Genomic DNA, 27,639 nt, shown 5'->3' on the forward strand with positions numbered 1-27,639 from the left:
CATTTTGCAGTACTGCAGTGGTTCAAAAGAGAGGTTGAGAAGTAGAGGTCGAACGGAAATAAAGATGAATAAATTGTGTAAGTGTTCATTCGCTACAACACCTATACTCAATTCTAAAAATGATATGCTTACAATTTTCAGTGTCATACATGCAGCATTGAGATCTCCGTGTACACCTTGATAAGTAACACTCATTTAATTCAGTTTTTGTTCTTTAAAAAAAATCATAACTATGCCGCACAGTAAAACATACAAAGAAATTGCCAAAGAAGGTGCACACAGTAAAAGTGTGCATGGCCATATGGGGATTGTATATATAAAAGGGACATTAGGTCTCGTGTGTCACTATAATAAATTAGACTGACACCCACAGGTGTGCATGGATCAGTGTACGTTTTAAGTGTGTGTGAGCGCGTGTGTGTGTGTGTGTGTGTGTGTGTGTGTGTGTGTGTGTGTGTGTGTGTGTGTGTGTGTGTGTGTGTGTGTGTGTGTGTGTGTGTGTGTGTGTGTGTGTGTGTGTGTGTGTGTGTGTGTCTGGATTAGTACACTTTATGTGTGGCTGCCACTAGAGAATAGTGGTTTCAGTCAGCAGTATACAGCCTATTAGTGAATTAGAGATTCATTATGGCAGCCTATTGTTCTTACAGCCAGGGATCACCGAGTCTTACGGCCTCACAGAGACAAAGGCAAACTGATATTCATAGAGCCCTCGGGAATGTCATTTAGGTTTTTGATTTTAGCTATTTAGCTGACACTCTTATCCAGAGTAATGCACAAGTGTACTGTAGCCATAAAATAAGCTTAGGTTTCTTGGACACCAACATTACAAGCAACCAACCAACAGTGAGGACATGGATACATGGATCAGAGCCACAGAGCCCTGCAGACAGTGCTTCTGTGATCCTAGAAAGATCACATAAGAGGCAAAATGCTAGTATACAAATACGGAAATATCTAAGAAGAGGGCTAGTAGGTATTCATAATTTATTTTCATTAACATATTATTAGACATTAAGACGTTAGATTGAGAAGATAGATTGAGAATCCCAGATTGTACTGACAGTGTTGTAGCATTCATTCTGTATGAAGATTTGTTTGCCATATAACAGAAAATGAAGGCTTTATGGCGGTTTAATTAAGTAGCGAGTAGAATGACACCTCGTGACAGAGAAGACTGCTATTTTAATACGCTTCATTACCTCTGCAATCTGTAGACACAAGACTAATCGCTCCCAGCTGCAGGTGTATAGCAACTTCGCAAGATGAAGCATTTAAGAGGACCCACCCCACTCACCCACTGAGAGAGCAAACTTCTGGCACAGGATCAACTTTAAAATCTGCATTTTCATATATTTGGGTTTCGTTCAAAAATAAATAAGTTTGAGAAGTCTGTGAATTTCTGTTTACATTGTTCTACTAAGGCTGAGAAATAAGAAAAACTTAAAGACTGCTTGACCTGTCGAAAGTGAGCCCTAACATACCCTCCACCACAGCGGCACTCCCCTTCCTTTCCCATCCCACCCCACCGCCCTCCCTCGCTCGCCGTCTCTCTTTTAATCACAAACTGTTTTCTTCTCCTCCCCTCTCCTTCTTCTCCCTGGTATCTTTTCCTCCTACACCCGTTTCCTGCCCCTTTTCTCACAATACTCCTTCTCTCACCCACTCCAACCTCACACCTCCCTCCGGCCTCGTCCTTCCTCCGGCCTCGTCTCTTCCTTTCTACCATTACTGCCTGCTCCCATCAACCCTGACCCCCGCCCCAGCACACACACTGTCCCCCCCCATACCCATGCTTTAACAACAGAGCCTCCAAGCATCTTATCATCGCACTGCCAAACGAGAGATAGAATGAGAGGGAGGACGAGGGAGAGAGAGAGAGAGAGAGAGAGAGAGAGCAAGGGAGTGAAACACAGAAGCCGTCGATCAACATAAAGAGGTTTTTAGACAGCAAATAAGGAGCACCTTCACCGGCTGAGCGTCGTCCCGTAAATCTCTCTCCCCCTTCCCTGCTCATGGAAAGCCTATTGCTCAGGCCAGGGGATGTGTTGAGGGTTGTTACATGCCGGGTGGTGTGAACTATGATCCTGTGCTACATATGCTTCTGCTCTGATGGCTTCAGGCTGTGCTTCTACTCGCCAGGGCAGGCACATTAAAAGGCCTGTGACAGTTACGGGTGATGTGGAAGCTTTTTCTTTTCTCCCTGGCTTTCTGGCTATGGAGTGTAGAACTGTGCAGAAATGGCAGACTGTGGGCCTTCAAGAGGTAAGATGTAATGCACAAAGCCTTTAAATTTTACTCTAGTCATAGTGACTCAGAAATGTTCTGGCAATGGTAAAACAACTCATTATTTTAGATGACACAGCACAGCCTTATCCTGTCCGTGCCAGAATACCTTCACACTTTTGGGTAGTGAGTGACCTGCCATTTGACAAACACAATTTTTAAGCAATTCAGGCTGTTTGTATTAGAACTGCTGATATAACAGAAAGGGGGGGGGGGAAAGTTACCCCTCCTGAACAAACGATGAAAATGTCAGTTTGTGTTCTTTGAAGATGGGGGTTAGAGCATGTTTCTTTGGTTCAACATGCTATTCATTGGCCCACATTTAACAACCAAAGCCTCAGCAGTTGCCTCAATGCAGTGCCTTCATATGTCAAACCTTCAATCAGTCATCACAGCCTCACTGTGGACACCCAAGGTGCACCTGTGGTGCACTGGCCAATAAGGGAATAACATCGCCATCTAGAGGCCACTGGTAACACTGCCATCAGGCAAAAATGAACAGCAAATGTACTAGTCTTTCTCTCCCACACTCATGCGTGGTCTTATTCATTCTATTATAGTGGATTGCAACAGACAGATGGGAAAAATACCCAGTACAAATTGGGCAACGCAGACCCCAACGCAAACTACCCACATCTCAAAAGAAACATCAACTAGAAAATAACAGAAATGCAGGCCTCTCAACCATCTGAATGAATCATAATGTGCACCGCTTTTACCAGCAGGGTGCACTCAGAACTATAGCTCCCTGTGAAGGGCGCTCACAGCTGGCATTTGAAGGTTGTCGGGTGAGGGAGGAAAACGAGGGGGGAGAGAGAGGGTGGAAGGGTGGGTACACACGCACACGCACACACGCACACGCACACACACACACGCACACACACGCGCACACACACACACTTGACACAGAAGAATCTTCAATGAGAGCATGCACAGCTTGAAGCAATATGAAAGCCATAGCCCAGCGGCAAACATGGCCATGTGTCAATACATGTAAAGAGCTGCTGCACTGCGGAGAGTACAGGCGCTCGTCCTTACCTATGATGGGAGCCAGTCGGAAAATGTCTGACAGACGGCTGTTGACAGGCTCGTATGGCGAGTCCTCCAGGAAGTCATTGCCTATAAAGAATATTACAGGTCAAAGCAATGACACAGATAAACAGACGGATGGACAGACAGACAGATCCACAGCAAAATCCTCAGAGTTAAATTAACTGAGTTTTTTTTTTACTGTGTAGACACAGATGAACAGAAACTTACACAGAAAACTGCATATGCATATCTGGGTTTAATCTACATGGAGTGGAGTGGAGGGGGCAGGGGTGGGGGGGGGGGATAAACAGAGTTGTGGACTCATTGTTGTGTGTCCATTGTTTATCATCCCATCCCGCTCACATTGGCCTGCATGTGACAGGGTTTATTCGGGTCAGTCGATATCCTCGGCAGCACATAGCCGCACGCCTGATTAGGCAGGTTGGTCAGCTGTGTTGCACAACTGGAAGTCAACTCTGGCCTGGACGCGGTTTAGGGACTATGCCCCCCCCCACCCCACCCCACTACAACCGGCCCATTAAGATGGTATGGTCAAGCACTAAGGGCCTGCATGCACCATTACCTTCAAGGGAAATGAGTAAGGGAAGTCAAAAAGCAGCATCTTGCCTCCCTGAGACATCCAAGCAGGGTTGAAATGTGAATGAATGTTGATTTATGGGAGATGTTGAGAGCTTTATGCGGTTTTATAGTTTTAGAACTTTGCACCTGTTGTGCTGGGCCAGTATTGTGAATTTGTGCATAGACCACTTTTATTTCAGAGCTCCATGTCCCTTAGTGCAGTGGTTCTCAAACCTTTCAGGCCGTGACCCCCCAAAATAATCATATTTGAACTGGGGACCCCCAACCCTGACAAGTACTTGGAATGTAGGAGTTGAGGCATTACATTTCGTTTGACTCGGTTCCACAGATAAATGCTGTGAAAATAGCATTCACTCACATTGTGAGCTTGTAGATCGGCTATTTTCTTACTTTTGATGCAGTAATGGTCTTTTTTTTCGTAGGTAGCGCCTACATATATTACTGTCCTCCCTCCATCCATAACCTTTTACCTTGCAACGTCTGATAGATTCCCCAGTAGATGCGTAGGCAGTTCTTCTCTTTCTTCATGCCCCGTTTACACCTGCAGTTGTACAGCGGGCTCTGTTTGAGCGCATCCACGGCGCTCCGGCACTCGTCCTGGGCCTCCAGGCCGGCCACCACCATGCTGAAGTTGCTCTCCTTGCCCCCCGCCACGCACTGCCTCATGGTGCGGTACTTGGTGCTGCAAGCCTGCTCCTTCAGGCACTGCTCACTGGCTCTCACACAGTCCAGCCTGTTGTTGGACCCGGCGAGCACATTCTGCTGTGCGTAGGACAACACATCTGGAAATAATACATAATACATTAAAAATAATAATATATTTTTTCAAAAACAAGCACATTCTGCTGTGCGTACGACAACACATCTGGACATAATACATAATAAATACATTACAAATAGTAATAATAGTAATAATAACAAATAAAAAAACAAGTACATTCTGCTGTGCATAGGGCAACAGATCTGAAAATAATAAATAGGCTACATTAAAAAGAAGAAGAAGAAATCATAGTAATAACAGCATTTCATTTCATTTGCTTACAGTTCATACAGGACCAACATGGAAACAGGTCCCCAGGACTTTTTGGTGTCATTTCAGCCCAAAATGTATGACTGTAGGCCTACAACATGCTGTTTGCATTTCTGTCTAATAAAGTATTCAATCAATCAATCAAAACAGTAACATACAGCAATTTAGCATGCACATTAAAGCTGCTTTTAGGGATTACTGGAGGATCAGGGGCATGCAGCCTATTTTCGGGGCAACATGAGTCGAGGAAAGAAATATGTATACATTCCATACTCAATATTCGTGGTTTTAGAACAATATTGAATCACTAGACCAGGGGTATTCAACAGGGGGCCCGTGACCCCCAGGGGGTCCTCAGAGTTACAACAGGGGGTCCGCCAAATCTTTGTGTGATATTTGTTTTCCCTTCACATTAACCACGTCAACTCTAGCATCCCTATTCTGAGGAGAACTTTTAGCCAAAAACAGCCGATCTACAAGCTCACAACGCCTCGCGTGAGCTTAGATATTTTCGGCAAAGATGTTTGGAGTAGAGGGAAAAAAGAGAGGACTAAGTACAGAGTGAAAGATCAAGTTTACAAAGTATTGAGGGTCTATGGTAAAATGTCCGAAAAAACACATTAACATGAATACAACGCGATAGTGCTGAAAGTTATATTTTATTTTATCTGCAACACAATTTTATACAATATGTAGTTGGGGGGGGGGGTTGGTCTGCTTCATCTCTCTCTCTCTCAGCTAAGGGGTCCTTGTTGGGCTGAAACACGTTGAAGACTCCTGCAGTAGACCAGGTTGATCGTTCCATGATGATGGATTACAGAGTTGAACAAAAGTTCGGTTTAGGTTTAAAGCATCAACGGAGCAGCCAGAGAAAACATGCAACGAAGCTGCAGGGTATCATTGTAAACTTTTTTTATTTTCGTTTCACAGATCCCTTATAGTTCAGTCATAATATACAATATGATTGCTTATGGACTCATTGAACATTTATGTTAAGCCAATATCTATAAACTTACCTAAAAGAGGTAGAACGGCATAGAGAGCTGCAAGGATCATCGTCTTTCTATCCGTGCAAAAACAACAGTCTTGTTGAAAATGGTGTAAAACAAAGAACGACCTAACGGTAATTTAATTCCCAAGGTACTTGATCCACTGTGTTGAAATCCATTGCTGTGCAGCGCGCTCCGCCGGACGGGGATACAGGAGAGATCCGGCTCGCTTCATGCGAGATAATAATCCACCTCCAGAAGTGATCCCGAATCCTCCAGATCGTCTCTGGTGTGTAAATACCGGCTGACTCGGCTTATTGTAAATGGGGTCCTTTCTCTAATCAACACGAGGAGACAAAGGGCGAGGGGATTAGAGCAAATGGGGCGAGTGTGTGTGTCCTCGAACTCCAGCCATGCAGTGCAGTGTTACTATGCTGCTCTCTGTGCGTCTGAGCGCGTACTGAGCGCCATGGACTGAAGCTCCACCGCACTGTGCGCACTCAGCAAGAGAGCAGTGGTGGAAGAGGTACTCACATTTTCTACTTAAGTAAAAGTATCAATACTGCAATTATGTAGTAAAAAAAAAAGAAGAAAAAGTACTCACGTTTGTTATCAATTCTGAAATGTAGAAAATACTGTAATAAGTGAAAGTCCGGAATTCAAAATGTACTTTGAGTAAAAGTACAAAAGTATTGGTATCAACATGTACTTAAAGTACCAAAAGTATTTCACAAGTTTTTCAAAATGTATACAAATCTTTTGAAAATATCAGTTCTACAAGCTCACAATGCCTCTCCATGCGGCGCATTGTGAGCGTGTAGATTGTCTATTTGCCCAAAATGTATATGGGCTTAAGTGGGTAATGTTTGTAATAATAATCAAAAATGACAAAGTAAGTAACTTAAAGTCTTCAAATAATTGTAGTGGAGTAAACGTACAATATTTGCCTCTGAGATGTAGTGGAGTAGAAGTAAAAGTATTGAAAATTGGAATCCGCAAAAGTGTACTTAAGCACAGTAGGCTACTTGAGTAAATGTACTAGTTACGAGGCACGGTGGCCAGTGGCAGTGATTCCAGCAGCACCCCAGTTCAGTTCGCATGCATTCTAATGTAAAAGTAACACACTCACTTTTCGATTACCCTCTATCTCAAAGATCGATATCTATATATCTATATCATCACTTTTGACTATAGGATATCTATAGGATCAATGAATACAGATAAATATGGGTCGCATTAATAATAGCTTATGAAATCAATCCAAACCCACGCTGGTCCCTTGATGTGTGCGTGGGCTTGGATGTCAGTATAATTGCTCACAGGGACAGAGGGTAATGAGTTTGGGAATAAGGTCGCTAACGTTTGTTTTAATTTGACATTTCGCCTGTATTAAATATGGAGTTTTCGATTAATTGTGCTTGAGTTTTTGTATTTACCCCCTCCCCCACCCACAGAGAGAGAGAGAGAGAGAGAGAGAGAGAGAGAGAGAGAGAGGCTCAATTCCCTGATAACAAGTGAATTCCGAGTGGTGCTCAGTGGTCAAAGTGCGCAATGGAAGCTGCCAACTGTCATTTCTTAGCAGTAATACTTCAAAGCTCATTCGCTGACACGTGCAAATTATAGGCTCTGCACAGAACTTGTTAAAGTGTAGTGCAGTGGTTCTCAACCTGTGGGTCGGTACCCCCAGGGGGGTCCGGTCCCCACATGATTTTGGAGAGTCCCCGGATGACAGTGAAGAGTCAATTTAAGGTCTTTTAAGACCTTTTTAATATCTAAAAAAATTAAACAAACAAAAGTTAAAAAAGGCCATTGTTGCATCAGCAAACTATACTAGCCTATAACATAACTGGTCAAACATTGGCCAAATTGTCAAATAATAAGATCTACAAGCTTGTAGATCTGATCTGCTATTTGCACAAAAATGATCTGTGGGACCAAGTCAAACCAAATTGAAGGCCTCAACTCCTACAATTCCAAGTGCTTGTCAGGGTAGGGGGTCCCCAGCTCAAATATGATTATTTTGGGGGGTCATGGCCTGAAAAGGTTGAGAACCACTGACTTAGATCAGCCTACTATTTGAAAGTACAATCAACAGTGCGATCTGGCAAACCTGTTGTTACTGCAAGCGCCCCGACTAGTGCGCGCGCGTGCACACACACACACACACACACACACACACACACACACACACACACACACACACACACACACACACACACACACACACACACACACACACACACACACACACACACACACACACGCACGCACACACACACACACACACACACACACACACACACACACACACACACACAGAGCAAAGAGAGGATAAAAGTGGTGGATATGAGTGACTATCTATCGCCATCTACTGGTTGTATCAAAATACAGGCCAGCTTCATTCACTGCAGGGACCTGTTTTATGCTTGTGCCTGCCATTAATATTAAATGCATTTAGATGTCCAGTGCATCTGCATTCGTTTTATTGCATTTAAGAGGGACTAATGTATCAGTTATGTTGATATCCACAACAGCAATAAGATAGATTTGCTTCCTGAGCTGAAGTCTAATTGTTGATAATAACATTTCTTATACGCACATTTCAAATGTACAATACACAACAGTGCAAGGCTTCCATGCTTCCATTCCATCCATTTGTGTCTGCTTCACCTGTCAGTTGTTCCCTATTTCATATGCTATCTATTTAGTGTTACTTGTATGTGATTGTGTCCAACAAGAGAGCCATGCGTCAACAGCCAAATTAGATTGTATGATATACACAGATTTGCAAATAAATTAATTCATATATTACTTATTTTCGGCATCGTAAGTAGGCTGTGTGCACCAAGCCTCCAAAAGTGTAAGATATAATACATTTCATACAGCACATATTTGCTAAATACTTCTAGTATGTTCTGTGGTAGATGTATGCTCCTTGTGTGCATCTTCTGTCCAGGGATGAGAAATAGCTATAGCCAGTCTTTACAATGTTGAATATAAATATATTTCGTTCCACGAGATGTATGGCTAGAATTGCCTGCCAATTCCTACTGAATTATTTCACAAGTGCATGTAAATTCAACAAACATAAACATGAATTTAATAGAATATACATTGTAGAAGAAGCAACATGTTCTGTAACCCATGCATTGACTGGCACTAACCCACTTGGTTAAACAAGCTGGACTATGTCAATGAGCTTTTCTCTGCATTAAAACCATCGACTGTGCTCCCAATCAATCAAGAATCAATCAAGAATACCAGTAAATTAGCATTGCTTACCAAGTGGGAGGAAGAGAGAGGGGGCAGGGGAGAGAGAGTGAAAGTGAATCAAAGAGAATGACATTTTACAATTTCGGCATTTTCCAATGCGGCTTACCAGTGCAAGATTAGAGTAAATGGCATGAACCTTCGTCAGAAATGACAGGGTAGATGGTCCTGTAAGTAGAGTGAAAAGAAAAACAATCATGAAAACGAAATGAAGAGTGCTAGTGGGTGAGACTGAAAACATGAGTTTTCAGACAGCGGCAGAAGATGGGGATTGGGGAGTGAGTCTGCAGTCCTGACTGATGAGGGAGGGAGGCCATTCCACAGCTTGGGAGCCAGAACGGAGAATAGACTCTAGGACGCTTGAAGTGTTTCCCAATTCCTAGGGGGTTTTAGGGAAGGGACAGCCACAAACTGCCTGATGTCTGTGTGTGTGATCATGTCCTGAAGGTAAGAGACAAATGGGGAGGGAGAGATAGAAAGAACAAGAGAGGGAATTTGCCAATGTCGGCGGGTGGAGGATGGAGAAAGTCTGAACTGCACATTATTAACCTACCCTTAGTATGACGCCACAATCAGTCATGTACACCGCCCCCATTAATTCAATATGGGACAGTATGAACAGCCTTTCTTTGTGGCTGAAGAGACATTTCATATTACTATAGAGAGCATGTAAAAACCTGAGAAAAGGGCCAAAACAGAATGACTGGACTGAGTTACTAAGCTAATTGTCTCTGCTGATAATTTGATGACTGTGCAATTTCAACTCTCCAAAGGGAATGCTGCCAGCCAGGGGAAAGTTAGCCACATCAGTCAGGTGATTTATGAAAAACTTCAATCAATATGTAATATTAATTTTGCTAATGAATGTCAGAATGATGTAGTCTTCAGGTCGTATAAATGACCAGGCGTTCACACTTTAATGTGCTTCGTGTCACAGAATCAAAATAATTCTTTACCAGCAGCGCTCGGGGAAACTGGTCAAAGTCAAAATTACGTGACAAATCTATGGCATGGAGCTCTGTAGTCAGTGGATTAAGGTTATTGATTGCTGACTATGCTTAGCCTACAAATGTTCAACACTCAAACTTAAGAGACCCTCCCCTCTGTACACACACTCAATGGATGACGAGCTCACGACCATGTCAAAGTTCTATGTGTGTTTTAACCTGGGCCCCCGCAGCCCCTATTTTCACATCTCAAACCCAGCCCCCATCCCTACAGCCTCGCACCCCCATTGACATTCAGCAATGAAGCTGGGTAGACAATTAAGGAAACAGGAAAAGGATTATAATATTTTGTATAAATTATTATATTGTCTACTCTTATATAAAAATATTAAATAGCTATATGCTATCTGAAATGTGTGCTTGCCTCCCCTAACGGCAGGGTGCTGGATTTTCAGATCTAGCTATACACCTCAAAAACCTTCAGGAACGAAGGGACTCAACATTTGGAGCACACAAGCTGTTCTAGACTGAGATGGTTCCAAGGGGAACCCAACCACCTGCTTTTTGACAGATTATTTATACTAGGGATACAGGCCTGGCAGCAACTAAAAACATGAATGAAAATGAAAACAAAGAGTGCCAAATGAGTCCACTCCATGTCCAATCAAACAACCGCTGAAAGGAAGAAGAGCCATCTGAAATGGTTGGTGAGGAGAATCAGTGAACTTGATGTTACTAAGTTTGACAACAAGTAAGTGCAAGTACTTGGATGACAGATCCCCAGGACCCCTGCATGAGTCACAGAAAGAGAAGACATGTCCAGGTGTCAGGACCCATCATCAGTGCTTAACCCATTAAGACCGGGAACGCATCTGTGTAACTACTTTAAACATTATTTTATACTTTGGCGATTCAAAAATAACAGATATACAAACATTGAGATAACTTGGAAAGTAGAAAGTTTGGCCTAAAATAACCATTGGGAGATATCTGGGGATCATGAAGTTGCACTGTTAGGGACTATAGTGGTGGCTAGACCAACGAATGAACTGATGAACCCATATATGTCTGCCAATAATTCCCCCCTTAAAGGGAAGACCATAGGGTCACCAAAATCAGTAGAGTTCAACTTTGCTGAACGCATAAAATTTCATGGCAATCTGCCTAATTGATTTTGAGATATCATGTGTGCATTTGGTAATTTGGGCCAAAAATAATCAGTAGTGGACTTTCCCAATGTGGATTAATATTATTAGGGTGCACCATAGTGCACAGCAAATGACTTGGCAATCCTGTTTTGGACCAAAGTGGTGGTCAGACTGCCTGATTATCCCACAAGGTCTGCAAAAAAAAGAAAGAAGAATCCCTTCAATTTAGCCTACAGTATGTTGAAAAATAAGTATGATTAACGTTCAACCAATGTGTCATTTTTGCTGGACTTATCTAAAAGATAACGTTTATTTTCATAACCCAAAGGTCCAAATAACACTACCTTTGGCAAGTAGGATTAATGGACAGCAATAGTATCAAGTAAGCACTATTACTACCAATTAAGCCTCACAAACCCATTTGTTTATTCCCCAGTCCTTGGTCACATGATAATGAAAACCTTTCATTGCCACCATGCAATTTTTGGGGGGGATATTGTTGTTGTTGGAGGTGGAGGTGTGTTGTTTTATTATTATTATTATTATTATTACCCTTATTATTATTATTTTTGGAGGGGGGGGGGGGTATGGGAAATTGTGGGCGGGAAATCTTACAAACACAAACAGTTGGAGTTTAGAATTCAACCGCTGAGGCATATTATTAGGCTACACCCAATTTAAAACAATGAGTTTGGAAACCTTATTTAAACAAATTCTCCAAAGTGAACAGGAGCTATCTGATAAGACTAAGAAACTCCAAGGAGGTAGGTGTAAGAAATAAAATGTAATATTATGCGGAACGAAGTTATTTACCTAACTTTGCAAAGCAGTCAATGCTGTCCTGTTGCGACTCCGGTATCACCGACATTGTTGACCAATTGAATAACGTGCAGTGTCGCAGTGTCGGTCTCGCTTGAGACCAACGAAGTCAATGAAACAAATGAGAAGACAGCGCCCTCTGGAGTCACATAATTCCATGGATCACTAATTTTGGTGTAAGCATTGGTCTAAACCAAACAGACGTTTTTAAAAATCACCTTTCGAGGAGTCAGTCGACATTATTGCGACTATTGTAACGTACTTACGCTGGATCATAGCTGCCGCCTGAAACCATAAATATATATAATTTATAACCATAAAAATGTACGTCTGTTAGGGTTGTGTTGCCATATTAGAGGTTGAGCTGTGTTTCTGCTGTCTCACCTCCGCCCGTCCTAATGCATGTGTTGTGTAGGCCGATGGTGCAAAAAGTACTCACATTTTTTTTACTAAAGTAAAAGTATCTGTACGGTAAAGTAGAAATACTCTATACAAGTAAAAGTATTTAAATTTACTTGAGTAAAAGTACAAAAGTATTTGTATCAAAATGTACTTAAAGTAGAAAGTACTCATTATGCTATAGGGCTATCATTATGCAGAATGTCCCATTTCACATGTTTTCAAATGTATGAAATGTATAAAAATCCTTTGAAAATAACAGATCTACAAGCTTACAATGCTGATGCATTGTGAGCTTGTTGAAGTTTTCAAATAATTGTAGTTGAGTAAAAAGTACAATATTTGCCTCTGAGATGTAGTGGACTCAGTAGTAACAGTATTGGAAATGGGAAATAGTAAAGTAAAAAATACTTCAAAATTCTACAGTACTTGAGTAAATGTACTTTACACCACTGGTGTAAGCATGCCTTGATTCAAGACTGTCACTGACCATCTTGATCAAGGCTATACCCCATGTAGGCTATGTGCTGAAGCAGTAGACATTACGTTATGCTACTTAGTTTGCATTAATTGATTCATTATAACATATAAATAATGTTTTGGTTTTCATACCAAAACACCTTATGTAGATATAGTAACAGTAATGGACTTCACTTGGTTATAACACGGAAGAGTCTCAGGTAGCTGCACTAACTAGTAACTTCCCTGGTTGTAGGCTACTACCCCTGATTTGAACCTGGGCCTCTTGCTGTGCAAGTGCTGCACTGAGCTAACAGAGCCTGCCTGCCTGGTTTTGGGAGAAATTGAATTTCAACCTTCAGGTCAAAATGTGTGTCAAACCAGAAGTGTCAAACTCATGTCCAACCTAGATACGTGTGTGTGTGTGTGTGTGTGTGTGTGTGTGTGTGTGTGTGTGTGTGTGTGTGTGTGTGTGTGTGTGTGTGTGTTTGCGTGTGCATGCGTGTGCATGCGTGCGTGCCATATGGGCATTAGTGCTCTTCTGTTGAATGTTTGTTCATTGATCAATATTTGTCATATTTGTCATTTCAGTCAAAGTGTCCATCATCAGATACCATGAGAAGATTAAGGCCTCCACTGAAAAATATGGAAAAGCCAACCAAGAGCTTGATGACAAGGTGAGGCTATAGGTATAAGGTGGCTATACAAGAGCGTTAATACAGCCTATATATTTTTGGTCATAGGGTAAAATAAAACTTTGTATTTTAGTAATTCCCTAGCCTAGACCCCTAGAAAGTAATGGTTTAAACCCAGAATCTATTAGTCAGATATGACGGACACCCTATTGACAGACAAGGTGAAAAAGAGCCTGTTGGCATATTGACAAGTTAATCTGCTTTATGATTAAACCACTTAATCCATCCCAGTTGCTTCATCAACAATGTGGAGGGATCGATTGCAAGTGCCACTGTAAAATCAATGGCTAATTTCCACCGGATAACATTTAGTATTATTGTAGGAAGCCTTTTAGCATGTGTCAGATATAATGTCAAAGACAGGCTCATTGACCTTTCAGAAATATTGCTATGCTCTTGCTCTTCCTGGGGTTGACCAAAGCAACAGCAGAGCAGAAAATAAAACTACGTTGTGAAATTACAAAGGTTGCTGATACCCATTTAATCATTAATGGCTGGAGATGGTGATATGGTGAAGGTGAACACGTATGAATTTTTACAACACAATTATAAAATCATCTCTATGATATTGCTTATGAAATTCATTTGAGTTTCATCCTATGAAAGCAAGAATGATTTAACCATGATTTATTTATGATTTATTTGACAATGCAATCACAGTTTAAGATAATAAAGATGAAGGGTGATGGGCATTTGTGAGTATAAATACCTTTCAGTTTACACCTTTAGCCTAAGTGCCAAGTGACACATGTTATCCTTGAAGTATTACGCATGTGTCCATCCACTAAGCTGCTCAGTCAGGGATATACATTTTAAGATCTCAGTTTCTATCTTAGATGTGTGGTGGGTTTAACGGTTCACAGTGTGTCCATAATGTAATGCTGTAATTATCATAGGACAACTGCTTTGTAAAAGGCTATCCACACTCAAGTGTTCAATTAACTCTGCACTCAAGTGTTTCAATTAACTCTGCATACTTTCCTGACAGCTTCCTAAGTCGCAGACATACAATTGTACTAAGTGTCATGCTGAAGCAGCTTGAAGTTTTCAGTGAGAAATATTTGACAGTGGGATGGGATGTACTACTGTATGTACACACACAGCACAGGGGATCCCTAGATGTTTTTAAATGGTAACCCAGAGATGAGTAATTGTCTCCGCCAGGCCGTAAGGCATGGCGAGAGAGTATGTTTTACCCTCCGTCCGTGTGTCCGTCCGTCCGTCCGTGTGTCCGTGTGTTACCACCAAATCTCCGGCACCGTTGGCCCGGTCGCTGCGAAACTGTGCACACACACTCCCTGGATGCCAATTCAGAACCTCTGCCTCAAATTTTTCACATGGGCCTGTTATAGCGCCACCAGGAGGCCGATTTGTGCAAAACCCATTTTTTCACATTATTCCTACAGTTTTTAACCAAACGTCATGCAAATCGGTACACAGTATCTCTATAGTCATGTGATCAACCCTGATCTGTCCGATTTCCCATATTCCATCCTTATTGGTTAAGGTTGCCATCCAAAGTTTGCAGGATTGGTCCGTTTTGAACAAACTGCCTCAAACCATGAACGCAGCGTGCGAATTCCGTGAAATTTCACACGCACATTCCCACTAGGCCGAGGAAGAAATGCCACCCTTTTCACATTGGCCTGTTATAGCGCCACCAGCAGGTCTAATTTAGCAAAACACATTTTTGGAACAAAATGCCTCAAATCATGAATGCAGTGTCCGATTGCCGTGAACAACCTAAGAATAAATGGCACCCTTTTCACATTTTGCCTATTATAGCACCACCAGGAGGCCACAATAACGTATCTGACCTGGCGGAGACCTGTGCTCCGAGGAGCACTTTATCTAGTTTCTATTTGAGTTAATCTCCATAACATAAACCTCCCTTTCTGCCCATCAGTCTTTCTCCCTGTCCATTGATACGTTTTACTGTTCATGTCCATACAGTCTCAGCAGTTGTCTCAGATGAAACTGCAGAATGATCTCATGAGGAAACGTGAAGACCAGATGGAGAAACAGATACAGGAGCTCCTTTGCCAGCAGAAACACCTTGAGGAACACCAAGTAAGTCTTAACTCCAGCCTTAACAGTTGTGCTTAAAGGGCAACTTCGTCAATTTCTAACCTGAATGCTATTATTGTACTGTGAGGAGGGCTTGTGAAAATATGGGATGACACTTCCCAGTGCATTCTATGTGTCAAGAACTTACTCTCTCTGCATTGGAAAATCGCTGTTAACCCATGTAAAATGATGGGTTTTGACAGGTTTTACATACGGTAGGTTAGCTGGTGGTAGGCAGTGTTTTCAAGAGCGAGCTCTCCATGCACATAATGCACTGGGAAGTGTCAGATTTCCACATGTCCTGGATCACAGGATTAAGGTAAAATGTCTGTGAAATTGACTTTTAATACAGATAAGCGGCCAGGTGAAATTACAATTATTTCCCCCTGGCTTGTAGAAATATTCGGACTTATTAAACTCTTTGATAGCCAACCACTGTTGTGCATAGGAAAGATTGGTGGCACCCTCAACTGTGTGTGAAGTAATCACAGCATGATCCTGTTAATGAATAGTCGGTAGAACAGAAGATACACACATTTGAGATACACACAGTCTCTCCACTCTCACAGAAATAACAAAATAAAATGATATTGGTTATGTCAAGGAAAGTTAAACTAAACACTTACAGGTAAACGTTTACAGTTAAACTGAGGACTTTTATGTGTGTATTACAGTACAAGCTAGCAACAGAGTCCAAGCAAGAGCAGGAGAAGTTCATGAGAGACATCTCGAGGTTCAACAGTGACTTCAGTCTCGATGGACACAGAGAGACAAACTTTGAGAGCCAGGCACACTCTGAGGTGTTGGACCTGGAGAAAGATGTGGACTCTTTATACAGAGGTGAGAACCAGGGCAGGAAACGAAGGGTTTTGTCTGCATAGGTTACCGTTACATGGTCTTGTCATTTTATCGCCCACATGAACTACCTTACCAACAAAATGAGGTTCTTGGAATGCAACAGGACATCCAAATGATTGGTGCTTACCTGAAAAAATGGGGTATGGTAATGTGATAGTGGAGACAGTTTTACCAGCCTCAACAACCAGAGTGTTATCAGGATTTGTCTGTTGGTGTTCCCACCCAGAGAGAACACACATATTATGCTATAAATGAGTAGACTTCACAACAGACAGTTAAAGATCATTTAAATATAATCAAAATAATCACCAGATTAAACATCAGGAAACATTCTAGCAGATAATGCTGCAATAGATCACATTTTATTGCTAATTTTAGCCACCGCTCTCTTGGATAATAGTCATAACAAACGGCACAATTTTGAATCAACACTACATTACTTTCATATATTATACAAAATACATTTTCTGAAAGAAAATTGTATGCTGCTCCATCGTGATAACAGTGTTGCTGTTGCACAAATAATTGTCTGTTTACAATGCAGTCCTTGTAGCTCTGCAGTTGTCAAAATCTTAAAATATAGTGATTATCTTGACAAATTGCAATTGCGATTGCCTTCTCCTTCCTCTGTCCTCTCCCTCATCTTCCTCTGCATTTAGAGATGGAGCTGATGAGTCAGAGCAACAGTTATATGAACGACATTGAGGAGGAGAAGAGAGCTCTCCAGCTTGAACTACAGTGTCTGGAAAACATCAAGAAAGGTAACATACTGTACCACAATTCAACAGAGATTGATCATAACAATATAGAGAAAAAGGACAGCAGTATGTGAATGACTGTTATTTCTATTAACATTATCCCTTATTTGAGTAGATAGTTATTATATTTTGTGGCCAAACTTTTCTTGCACTATCTATCTAGTATCTCCACTGTGTACGTTGTAGAAGTTACTGACGGCAGCTCACCAGCACCAAGTTTTCACAATGATGTGTTGTGAGATGTGGAGACAGCCCCAAATGTGTTTTGAAAAGGGATGAGAATGTGCTCCAGAACGTTTGTATGGCATGTCAGTGAGTTTATTGTGTGCTTGCCCGGCTGTTGTTGACTGCAGACCTGTACCGTCAGCTGAGTGAAGCCGAAGCAATGACAGAATCTCTGAGAATGGAAAGTGTGGTGGTCAGCCAGAAACACCTCACTGACAGCACCTGTCTGAGGTGAGCATCATTCACTCACATGGACACACATTATACCCAATTTAGTTCTGAATATTAGACCATGTTCAACATATTTAGAAGACATGGCAAGGACATCTCACAACAGTTCTCACAGTTCTTATATCAGGATGCTTCTTTGGAGCTTTCAGTTATTTTACATTTAGCTAAAATTGGTGTTTAATTAGTAAAAGAAAATGCTGTTTTGTACTGTTCCATCCTAAATTTGCATAGAATGCTTTATTGCAAATATGCTGCACAGGTTCACAGAAATCATTCTGACTAGTTTCTGTGACATCATAATCTCCATTTTAATTACAAAAAAATTTTTTAATAGTTCATCTTAATGAGGTGGTTTACTCTGTAAATGTGCACACAGTGAAACAGACAGACACAGAAAGGTAACTGAACCTTAAAGAGGAGATCACACTATAACAACACATACATATACATTAGAATGTAAGTGTTGTGTATGTACAATAGAGGTCCCTTCCACTGTCAGGAATCCAATCATCCTGTGAGAAGTGCTGAATAGACCGGGACACCCCCACCCCCCTTATCAATTTCTCTTTCCCACCATTCTGGCAAGAGTCCGGATCTAGAAGTGTAAATAACAAAAGCATTAAGGCCATTTACTTTAATTAAGGCTTTGATCTGTTGCCTGCTCCATTCATTCAACATTGCAACTTAGAAAAAATGGGAAGTAAGCCTAATGTGATTGATGCAGGGAAGCTTGTAAGGGGAAATGAATGAGGGGTGGGGAGTCACATCCGTGCCGCATGTGGATACAACCGCTTACCAATAAATAACAGTTTCAGTCAAATCATACATCATTTGGGCTGAAAATGAAACCTTTGGTTTCCTTGGTAAAACGCATCACCTACAGTACTGTAAGTGGGACCTAAGCCAATACAATAATGGATGTGGGATGTTCATGTAATGGAAAAGGTAATTCATCTCTCCAACGCAACCCATAGAGACAATCTATGACAAGCGGAGAAAATTGTTGTTAATGTTCAACCGTTCATTCAGTTGGCAAACGGATAGTAGTAGAATTATGATGTATGAAATAAAACACCTTTTCAGGGCAGCAACTGCACTTTGGCCAGAAGTTTAGATTTTTCCAAAGTGAACAATGACAGTCAGGTAGTCTTCTAGTTGTTGGCTATGTGCCTGCGTTCTTTCCATTATAAAGCAAGGAGCCAAGGAGCTTCATTTTAAGCTTTCCTACTGGATGAGTGTCACCACGGCTCTCCACACACACACTTCCTTTATTTAATTAAGGATCGGAGATCAATATACTGTAGTCCCAGGAAGGAAACGAGGGGTCGTTCTTATATCGCCCCCGCTACTACCTCTGACAACCCCCGACCCACCCCACTCTATTAGTCAGATTTACTAAGGTCACTGGCCTCATCTTTTCATAAACTGACATGCAAAACAGTCCACACCATTATCCTTGCTCTCCTGTTCCTCATTCACTTGTCAGGTTTCTCTCTCCGTTCATCTCCTTGTTTTGTTCCCTTGTCTCTATCGTCCGTTCCCCCTCCTCTGGTCTTAAATCATGTGTGTGCTAAGCATGTCCTGTTCATCCACAATTCCCCTCCATTACCCACAGACTGATTAGCCTCGGGAAGTGCTGAGGATGTCGCTTTGGAAAAGAGAGAGAGACCCCTTGCACTCACTGTTATGATCATCCATCCTGAACTGAAACCATCAATCAGGTCTTCAATCACCGCTGCCTCCCTTTAAAACGTATATTTAAGTCCCCACTTATTGATTGCTGGAAATTGAGCGCATGTCAATTTGAACGAGTACCGGAGTCTTTTAAAATGTGTTAACTGTGCAGAACTGCTGTGTGTGTGTGATTCACTGTCATACAGCAGGGACATGTGCCAAGCAAAAGCTGCATGTATGAAGATTATAAATATGCTTGGCATAAATGTCATCATTAAAGAATCCTTTCACATGGGATTTTTTTAACCATGTAATCTAAATTAGCTGGCAGTAATTTGTAAAAGGCTGTCCTAAGATCAACATATTAACAAGCTTTGAAAAGCCTAAGTGGAGTATTACTTTATTGATATATTGCCACTAAATCACTGGGTGTTTGTCTTGTGCTTTTCACAAAATAATGCTCCTGTGTTTCAGAGAGTGAATGTCTTTTGGATTCACATCTCACAGCTCTGTTTAAGACCTGCAAACATCTGCTGAACAGGACTTTTAATCATACTTTACCAATCAAAATGTCCATGTTTGGTAGACAGAGAAATACCAAAGCTGAAGAATCTACAAAATAAAAACTATCACATAAAATCATGTATTATGTAACAGAGTAAAAATATCTGTCCTTCCGTCTCTAGAGCTTTTCCTCTCGCACTCCCAGTTCTTGTCCTTTACAAACATGTTTCCTGGAGTTCCTTTGCCCAAAGCAGCTCTTTGTTTACATTTATTCCTGATGAAGATCAACTGGGTGTAGAAGTTTCTATTCGATGGAGATCTTCTGCTTTGCAGTCATGTCTGCCCTGGTGGTGCAGTTCAGAGTTGGCAGTGGAGTTCTGTGTTCTTCTGTATGTTGCTGCGTAGCTCCTGGGGGGTGTCACTGATCATGTCTGTCTTCTTACAGTTCAGTTGGCAGTTGCGTTCTCTGTTCTTTTGTATCGTGGTGGGTATCACTGATCATGTCTGCCCAGGTGCAGTTCAGTTGATGCATGAAGTAGAGTTATTTTGTATCATGCTACTTAGTTCCTGGTGGGTATCACAGAGCAGAGCATCTGAATAAAGGAAGCCGTTTAAAGACGTTCAACTCCTCGTACTTTTTCTTCTTTTACAGAACAGCGCCTGGAACTTGTTCTCTGCTGTTGTCATCATTTTCTTTTTAGTGGGCTCGAGTTTTTATGGTATGGCTCTGTAGGAGAAGAGCCGACAACGACGGACGGACGGGGGTGTATGTGTGTGTGCGCGTGTGTGTGCATCCAAAGCTAATCCCCCAAACCACTGGACCGCTCAGCGTCAAATTTCTTCAGCACACTGCCAGTAGGACGAGGAAGTATTATTTCTAACATATTATGTTTTATACTTAACTTTTTTAAACTGTTATTTTATACTGGAAGTCAATGGAGGTCAGCTCCGGCTGAAACTTTCCCCAAATATGGAGATTACTGATGTCATATACTGATGTCATCTTATCTTACAATTAATGCGCAATAGGTCTGCATGTCCGTCCGTTTGTACGTCCGACTGTAGCTCACGTATCTCGAGAACTGTCTGACAAATCGACTTCAAACTCGGCGACCCGAGGGAGTGCCGTGCCCGGCGCCGAGTCAGTCAGATAGGCGGTTGTCCAGCACCGCCAATCCTGTTAAATGTAACCAAACCAATTGTAACCAAATTTGTTTACAATTGTACATTCACAGAGATAAATTAACATTCAGGATTTTACGGTGTAGGCCTTTTCATAGCGTGGCCAGCACACATTCAAAGTGACATAAAGTTTGGTTTGTTTTTTCCAGACTGAAGAGGGAGCTGGAGATTCATAAAGATGGAGAGCTAGAGCTTCTGCGAGAGGCACTCAGCTCAGACATACAGTTCCTGCAGACAGTAAGTACCTGGTTTCATGGCATGTAAACAGAAACTCGCATACAGTACTGTACATACTGACCAGTATAGTCCACAGACACTACACAATGTATACTGATGCGCGCGCACGCACACACACACACACACACACACACACACACACACACACACACACACACACACACACACACACACACACACACACACACACACACACACACACACACACACACACACACACACAGGGCTTTATAGACCCACATTGAAGTGGAACACTTTTGTTAACTCATTTGGACAGAAAAGTATTATTTCGCTTTGGGTGTAATGTGCTTTATTATCCTTTTTTCTTCCCTAGGAACTAGACAGCCAGAAGTGACAGTAGTGTCTTGGACCTAGGTTGTGATGATGCTGGATGTGCTACACTGATGAACTGATGATCATTGTTCGTCTATATTACTATCAAACCAAATGTTTTCATCCAAATGTTTGACCATTAATCAAACTGTTAACACACTCCGACAGTTTTGTTTTTGTCATTGTGTATGTTGTGTGTGTATGTTGCTCAGGGAAAGAGACAGGTTTACTCCATGGTTTGTGTCCCTACTCCCCAAAGAAAGTGATTGTATGCTGACCTCTAGTGGATAATTTCAGCATTGTTACATAGTTAAATAAATGCATGATTATACATCTTATGTCACTGATGTGCAAAATATCAATCTTTCAATCAATTATTCTGAAGTTGCTGTTAGTAAATCATATATGTGTTAGTGTTTGACAATATCAATATGTCTGCTATGCATAATAGTTGCAAGTATTCAACATTAAAGAAAATAAGTGTCCTAATTGTTTCTCATAAATGTTGTTTTTCTGCTACCACCTACTGGTAAATCTGTAACATTACCACTCATGTAATCCTGCAGACCACTGTCTAAAGTTCACTAATACATTATGAATTAAGCCCTATTTTCTGACGTTTTTAATCTTTTGAAATAATTTAAACATGTTTTGTAGGAGAAAAAACACTGATATTTACTCATGACCCATTACAATATGTCCGCAACCCAAAAATGTGTCACGACCCATTGATTGGGAACCACTGGGCTAGGTCATTACCATAATTGATGATAAGATGGAGTGTAGTCTGGCAGGATCGTTCTCTTGTCTCACTTTTGCCTCTGATAAGAGACCGCTTATGGATTGCTTTGGGATGTCAATAATGTAACTACTAAGCTCCTGAAATCCCATTTGACTCCTTGACCTCTACCAGCGACCTGCAGTTTTGGTCAGCATGTGCCACTTATTAGCCATAAGTAGTGGCTAACTACCACTAGCATAATGCTAACCTGCACATAAGGCATGGAGAGAGTGAGTGTTTTCATTCAAACCATTCCTCTTTATCCTCTACCCATTTTCTTTTATCAATGACAATGCAAACTGGTCCATGATTGCTATTGTGAAACTATTGAGTATAATTTGTCTAGTATCAAATTCAGAGCATGTGTAATCTGTTAATGTTTAGTGTCATTACACACAGACTATGCTGGACTAGGCTACACATATGCACACAACACAATTTACACAATGTGTTGAAGCAACGCTAATTGCTTGTGGCTTTTAAAACCGTTTAGATTATAATGTCATATTCTCAGTGCAACACAGACCAGGGGTTCTCAAACTTTCTTTACTGTACCCCCACTACAAATGTTTTCAGCTGAATTCAACAGCTCAGAATATTCTTCCGGATGCCATATCATTGTTTGTTTAACTAGCTGCCAGCCTGTTTTTACTGGCCATTGGTTGTATTCAGTGGTGTAAAGTAAGTACATTTACTCAAGTACTGTACTTAAGTACAATTTTGAGGTACTTTTACTTTACTGGAGTATTTCCAATTGTCTATACTTTCACTTCCACTCCACTACATCTCAGAGGCAAATATTGTACTTTTACTCCACTACAATTATTTGAAAACTTTGTTAGTTACTTTGCAGATATAAATTATTACATTATAAAACATACATTAACCACTTCAGCACTGTTTTAAACCTAGGCTATTTGAAAATAGCCATCGACAAGCTCACAACGTGTCGCATTGCGACACGTTGTGAGCTTGTCGATCTGCTATTTTCAAACATTTTAGTACCTTCACTTTTGGTACTTTAAGTACATTTTGATACCAAAACGTTGTACTTTTACTTAAGTACATTTTTATTTCCGGACTTTTACTTGTAACAAAGTACTTCTACATTGCAGTATTGATACTTTTACTTAAGTAAAACATTTGAGTACTTTTTACACCACTGGTTGTATTGAACATATATGGCATATATACTTATATGCTAGTTTCACTTGGAGTACACTTGGAGTACACCATAGTACCCCTTTGGGGACTAGTACCCCTATTTAATAAACACGTGGCATACAGTATACAATAGAGCTACAAGCTTGAACAGGGCTTATCATGCATGTCCTCGGTTTGAAATCGTGCCTTTTTCTCTGTTGCGGTCAGCCACATGCAAGACAGGCGTAGCTCGTTGCTCCATCTACACCCTGTTCCCTCAGCTCAGCGATGAATGTCTGAATGGTGGAGTGGTTGCTACTCTGGGTTGTCAGACAGTCCTGCTGAAAGTATGCCGTTGCACCCCCTGCAACCTGGATGGATGATTCTAGGGAAGGAGGGAACGAGAGAGAGAGAGAGAGAGAGAGTGAGAGAGAGTGATGGGAGACCGGGAGCGAGGATCAAATTCAACTTGAAGCTCATTATGAAGTAATACAGCATATAAAACATGAAGTTCAATGCATTTTTAAAGACAGGTCGAGGTCAATGTGGAATCTATTCCAGTGAAAAGGTAAGATAAGAGACGAATCAATACAACACTGACAGATAATAGAAAGGTCTGAGAAAAGCTGGTTCTCGCTGTGCCATAAGAAACACAGGACCAATCAAGCTTCTGTTTAACCAATTAACACCAGGAAAGCATCTGTGTCATTTGAGATTTTAGCGATATTATACAGCACATTGGTTGGCTATTCAAAAATAACAGATATACAAGCTCATAGCGCGTCACTTCGTGTCACGCTATGAGCTTGTACAGTAGATCTGCTATTGTTGAAAAATTGTGAAAATCTTTGAATATATACATTTTTTAAAGTGAACATTTTAAACTCACATCTTTGCTTCTGGGGGTCCCTGGCTGGAACAAAAATATTTTGAGATGGGAGACCGCGGCCAAATACATATAATTTTGGGGGTCCTTGACATGAAAAAGTTTGAGAACCACTGATAATATAGCAACATCGGTATTTCAGAAAACTGTTATGATTTAGAAGACATTTGTAGAATCGGCCTCATTTAGGCCCCATTTAGACCTGGGTTGAGGTTAACCCAGGTCTAAATGGGTTAACCTCAACAGGTATAGACGCAGGGGAAATGTTTTTGAACACAATTCAAGAGCAAAAAAAGAAAAGATTTTTTTTTTTTACCAATGCAGTCTGCAAGTCTGTTCCCGCCTATGTACTGAGACTGCCAGGAAAATCGAGAGTCAACGCCACACCTCTCATACAATCGACTTCTCCTGAGAAAATTAAAGTCAAAGCCCTGTGGAGGTAGACAGAGAAATGAATGAATGTCTGGCAACACGTATCCAAGAAATAAATAAAAGTGTCAATGGCTAAAAGCCTGGTCTGTTTTTGTTTGATTGTTTGTCATTGAAATGTGCCATTATGTGAAAGTTAGCAGGACATACTTTGTTGCACATAGGTTTGCAGTAGCGATACTTGTTGACTGTGACACATGCCAGTCCACCATTGTCAGGCACCTTTGGGTTAGGGCACTTGCTGGTCTGGTTACCACGGTCTGCCTCTTGGCATGCTATAGTTAGGAAAGATAATTAAACATTAAGTCTACCCACAGCACATGATGCATCAATAACAATATATAGAGAAGCCCACAAACAAAACTAAAGCAGACAAACCACATAAAAACAAATAAATACAAATAAAACCTTATTAAAATACCTACCGCCATTACTCCTATGACCACCACCTATAATACTAATATTGTACAATTAGGACTTTTTACCGCCATTACTACTACCACCACCACCACTATTACTGTACTACAACCATTACTACCACCATTCCTACTACCACCTCCACCCCTAATACTAATATGTCATTGCGGGCAGAGTGACATAGGCCTACTGTATATGTACATGCATACACACACTCACAGTTACTGGTGACGTTCGACAGCAACCCTGTAAGGCCAACACAAAGCATTTTGTGGTAATAAAGTATTTCTTACACAACATACACATGTGGATGGAAATAGAGTGAATCTTGAGAATTTGATGAGGCCATGTGTTGAGCGAGTGGCAGCGGCTCTAGTGGGTTGTGCTTATTTCCCGAACCAATTAGTATCAGTCTGGGAAATACATGGGCTTCAATTACAGTACTAATTACTTTGTAGATTTAGATTATTAACACAAAACATACATTAACCAATTAAGCCCTATTTTTACTCTGACTATTCGAAAATAGCCGGTCTACAAGCTCACAACAAGTCACATCACAATATGTTGTGAACTTGTAGATCAGCTATTTTCAAAAAAGTACTTTTACTTTACTTCTAGTGTATTAAGTGGACAATACCAAGTGTATTTTTATGCCAATACCTTTGTACTTTTAAGCATTTTTTTTAATACAGAACTTTAACTTGTAACAGAGTATTTCTACATTGTGGTATTGATACTATTACTCGAGTACAAAAGTACGTCTGAGTCCTTCCATCACTGAACTGATCCACAATGGATTAATATGGTTGTTCTTTGAGACACACATACAGGTATTGCAGGGCATGACCATCAACTTGGATTTGCAAACAACATAGGCCTAGGTGTCAGCATTGTGTTTGTGAGACAGATACAGTACAGTGATATTTTTTTCTCTCCTAGCTCAAAACAATGGTTGCGTATTGCTTTGAAATTAGATTCTGCTTTGGTTCAGCAGCACATTTACCTCCCAAAGCGACCATGAGCTCTGTGCGAGACGACAGGCCATGTATGTCCGGTGGGTTCTTCACGTCACAGGAGTATGCGCCTTCATCGTTGGGCTGCACCTGGAGCAGTGGTGGAAAAAGTACTAAAATGTTTTACTTAGGTAAGTAAGTATCAATACTGCAATGTAGAAATACTCTGTTACAAGTAAAAGTAAGGTCACAAGTTCAAAATGTATAAAAATCATTTGAAAATAGCCGATCTACAAGCAAACAATGCGTCGCATTGCGACACATTGTTTGCTTGTAGATCGGCTATTTTCAAATGGCTGAAATATATATAGGGCTCAAGTGGTTAATGTATGTTTTGTGATAATAATCTAAATCTACAAAGTAACTAACTAGTAACTAAAGCTGTCAAATAATTGTAGTGGAGTAAAAGTACAATATTTGCCTCTGAGATGTAGTGGAGTAGAAGTAAAAGTATTAAAAATTGGAAATACTCAAGTAAAGTAAAAATATGTCCAGTACTTGAGTAAATGTACTTAGTTACTTTACACCACTGACCTGGAGTAGCTGAATGGAGGCGTCCTTCTTGTTGACGTCTCCAATTAACTGCACCCTTTCTTTGAACTGTTGCTCTTTAGATGGGATACCCTTCCCATTACCATAGTAGAATACAAATATCTGCAGGGATGAAGGGTGGGATGAAAGTTATAGGAACTTGAGAGCTCAGTTACTCACAACTCTTATCTCTAATTTTCAATGGAAACCCAAGTGTAACAAATACAAAAGAGCAAATAGGTATATAAAAAACGAATTCAAATAACTAGAAAAGGTGCTCATCGGAGCACAGGTCTCCGCCAGGTCAGGTAGGTTATTGTGGCCTCCTGGTGGCACTATAATAGGCCAATGTGAAAAGGGTGCCATTTCTTCTTAGGCCTTGCACGGCAATCGGACACTGCATTCATGATTTGAGGCATTTTGTTCCAAAAATATGTTTTGCTAAATTAGACCTGCTGGTGGTGCTATAACAGGCCAATGTTAAAAGGGTGGTATTTCTTCCTCAACACAGTGTGAATGTGCGTGCAAAGTTTGACCGCAATCGGACGCTGCGTTTATGATTTGCGGCATTTTGTTTAAAACAAGCCACTACTGCAAACTTTAGATGTGAATCTTAGCCAATCAGGATGGAATATGAAAAATCAAACAGATCCGTCTTGATCACATAACTGTAGAGATCATGTGTACCGATTTGCG

The 27,639-nt window shown here is 41.0% G+C and overlaps 2 protein-coding genes across 2 annotated transcripts in view; one reads left to right on the forward strand and one right to left on the reverse strand.

Annotated features, from left to right (window-relative positions):
- The window catches only part of gfra1a (gdnf family receptor alpha 1a), a 128,824-nt gene extending 122,442 nt beyond the window's left edge, over positions 1–6,382 (reverse strand). The window contains exons 1-3 of the mRNA XM_084076778.1: positions 5,962–6,382; positions 4,386–4,697; positions 3,322–3,402 (exon numbers count right to left, since the gene is read on the reverse strand). Of these exons, the coding sequence (XP_083932904.1) occupies positions 3,322–3,402; positions 4,386–4,697; positions 5,962–6,001 (433 nt within the window). The 5' untranslated portion in view covers positions 6,002–6,382. The remainder of the gene's footprint in view (positions 1–3,321; positions 3,403–4,385; positions 4,698–5,961) is intronic.
- Positions 6,383–10,451: 4,069 nt separating this feature from the next.
- LOC311058615 (coiled-coil domain-containing protein 172-like) lies at positions 10,452–21,869 on the forward strand (the record flags this gene model as incomplete). The annotated part of the gene is made up of 8 exons (XM_084076077.1): positions 10,452–10,461; positions 13,568–13,653; positions 15,625–15,741; positions 16,413–16,578; positions 17,256–17,357; positions 17,708–17,810; positions 21,320–21,407; positions 21,742–21,869. The coding sequence occupies 8 exons, from the start codon at positions 10,452–10,454 to the stop codon at positions 21,760–21,762; spliced, it is 693 nt and encodes a 230-aa protein (XP_083932203.1). The 3' UTR covers positions 21,763–21,869.
- Between the last annotated feature and the right edge of the window lie 5,770 nt (positions 21,870–27,639).

This window comes from Gymnoscopelus microlampas (genome assembly GCF_963454915.1).
Source record: "Gymnoscopelus microlampas genome assembly, chromosome: 13".
Taxonomy (NCBI): domain Eukaryota; kingdom Metazoa; phylum Chordata; class Actinopteri; order Myctophiformes; family Myctophidae; genus Gymnoscopelus; species Gymnoscopelus microlampas.